General features: G+C 55.5%; 1 protein-coding gene across 1 annotated transcript in view; it reads left to right on the forward strand.

Annotated features, from left to right (window-relative positions):
- Positions 1-1812, forward strand: part of GUITHDRAFT_148681 (hypothetical protein) — a gene marked incomplete at both ends in the record, with an annotated part of 8009 nt that overhangs the window by 5146 nt on the left and 1051 nt on the right. The window contains 9 exons of the mRNA XM_005819289.1: positions 6-49; positions 95-164; positions 209-249; positions 425-503; positions 683-745; positions 986-1032; positions 1117-1193; positions 1403-1463; positions 1653-1709. Of these exons, the coding sequence (XP_005819346.1) occupies positions 6-49; positions 95-164; positions 209-249; positions 425-503; positions 683-745; positions 986-1032; positions 1117-1193; positions 1403-1463; positions 1653-1709 (539 nt within the window). The remainder of the gene's footprint in view (positions 1-5; positions 50-94; positions 165-208; positions 250-424; positions 504-682; positions 746-985; positions 1033-1116; positions 1194-1402; positions 1464-1652; positions 1710-1812) is intronic.

The raw sequence follows: 1812 nt of genomic DNA on the forward strand, positions 1-1812 counted from the left end.
CGCAGAGAAAGCCAAGGCGGAGGAAGAGGCGGCGGCGGAGGAGAAGAAGGTGAGGATCGAGCGAGTCTTGCGGGCCTTCCTGACGCTCGTGCAGGCGGCCAGTGCGAACGAGAAGGCGGAGAAGGAGGAGGAGGAGGCGAAGTCAGCAGGGCAGGCAGCAGCTGGTGAGAGGCGAAAAGCTCGTCAGGCTGTCTGACAGTTGCTGCAGAGGCGAAGGCGATAATGATGAAAGAGGAGGACGAAGCTAAGGTACCTCTCCTCCTCCTCCTCCTCCTGGTTTTCTTGGACTTTTCCCTTATCCTCCTCTGCGACCTCGTCCTCCGTCCTCCCCCCCCCCTTCCCCCCCCACTTTCCTCCTCGTCCTCCCTTTCCCTCTGTTTCTCTTTCGTCTCGTATTCTTCCTGCGCTTCTCAATTTCGTCCAGGCTGCCCATGAAGCAGCGGATTCAGCCAACCAGAAGGAGGAAGAGGCAGAAAGGAAGCTGGCAGCTGCTCTTGCTCGCGGTGAGTGGGGACAGGAGGGAAAAATGTCAAGAGGAGGAACGAAGACAACAACAGGAGTGGGAGGAGGAGGAAGAGAAGGATTGGGAAGAGTATGAGCAGCAGCAGCAGGAGGAGGAGCAGCAGCAACAGCAACAGCAGTTCTCACAGCGAGACACTTTCTCGCACTGACTTTCTCGCAGCTGAGAAGGAGCAGGAGGATGCGAAGTCAGCAGAATCGCTGAACAATCAGAAGCTAAAAAGCGGTCTGTCCCCTCCTTCTTCTCCCTTCTTGTATTCCCTCCTATCATCTTCTGTCCCCCTTCCTCCCAGCCCCCTCACCTCCCCTCCTTCTACTTCCTCCCCATCCCCATGCTCATCATCTGTCTTGTTTCCCCATATTCACCACCTCCTCTCCTCTTCTTTCTCTTCTTCCTCTTCTTCCTCTTCTTCCTCTTCTTCCTCTTCTCCTCGGCTCCCGTCAATCTTGACTGAAAGTCCTCCAGCCACCGAGCAGTTCGTTCAAGCCTCTCAAGAAGCTGCTCGAGCACAGGTAAAGTTCAGGGGCACAAGATGAGGAGGGAGGAGGTGGAGGAGGTGGAGGAGGCAGAGATTTTTACGAGATTGTGCTGTACAGGAGCGAGCAGACGAGCTGGAGGAACAGCTCAAGGAGGCGCAGGCGATGATGAAGGCTGCTCAAGCTAGAGCTGAGATGTGAGATCCACCCTGCTCATTCCCCTACCTCTCTCATTCATCCTACCCCCTCCTTCCTCCCTTCCATTCCTCCCTCATTCATCCCCCTGCTCTTCCTCCCTCCTCCTTCCTCTTCTTCCTCCCTCATGCACCCTCTTCTCCTGTGTTCTCTTGCCTCTGCCATGCATCTCCTTTCGATCTTCTTTCACCTCCTTTACTCGTTTCTGCAGGTACTCTGCTTCTGCTGCCTCCAATGCAACAGCGCTTGCTCAGGAGAAGCAGGAAGCTCAGGTCCTCCTTCTCTTCTCCTACCACCACCTCCTCCTCCTCCTCCTCCTCCTCCTCCTCCTCCTCCTCCTCCTCCTCCTCCTCCTCCTTGCTCTCTCGCTCGCTCGCTGCACGAATGCTTCATATAATTTTTCTCCTCCTTCATCTTCATTTCTCTTTATCGCGCTCATTCGCTGCTGATCCTGCAAGCAGGCATGGAAGGAGGAGCTCGAGCGACGAGCAGCAGCAGCGGAGGAGGCGACAGCCAAGGTCAGACCACCTCATCCTCATCATCCTCATCCTCATCATCCTCATCCTCATCATCCTCATCCTCATCCTCATCATCCTCATCCTCATCCTCATCATCCTTATC

Source organism: Guillardia theta, assembly GCF_000315625.1.
Source record: "Guillardia theta CCMP2712 unplaced genomic scaffold GUITHscaffold_232, whole genome shotgun sequence".
Lineage (NCBI taxonomy): Eukaryota > Cryptophyceae > Pyrenomonadales > Geminigeraceae > Guillardia > Guillardia theta.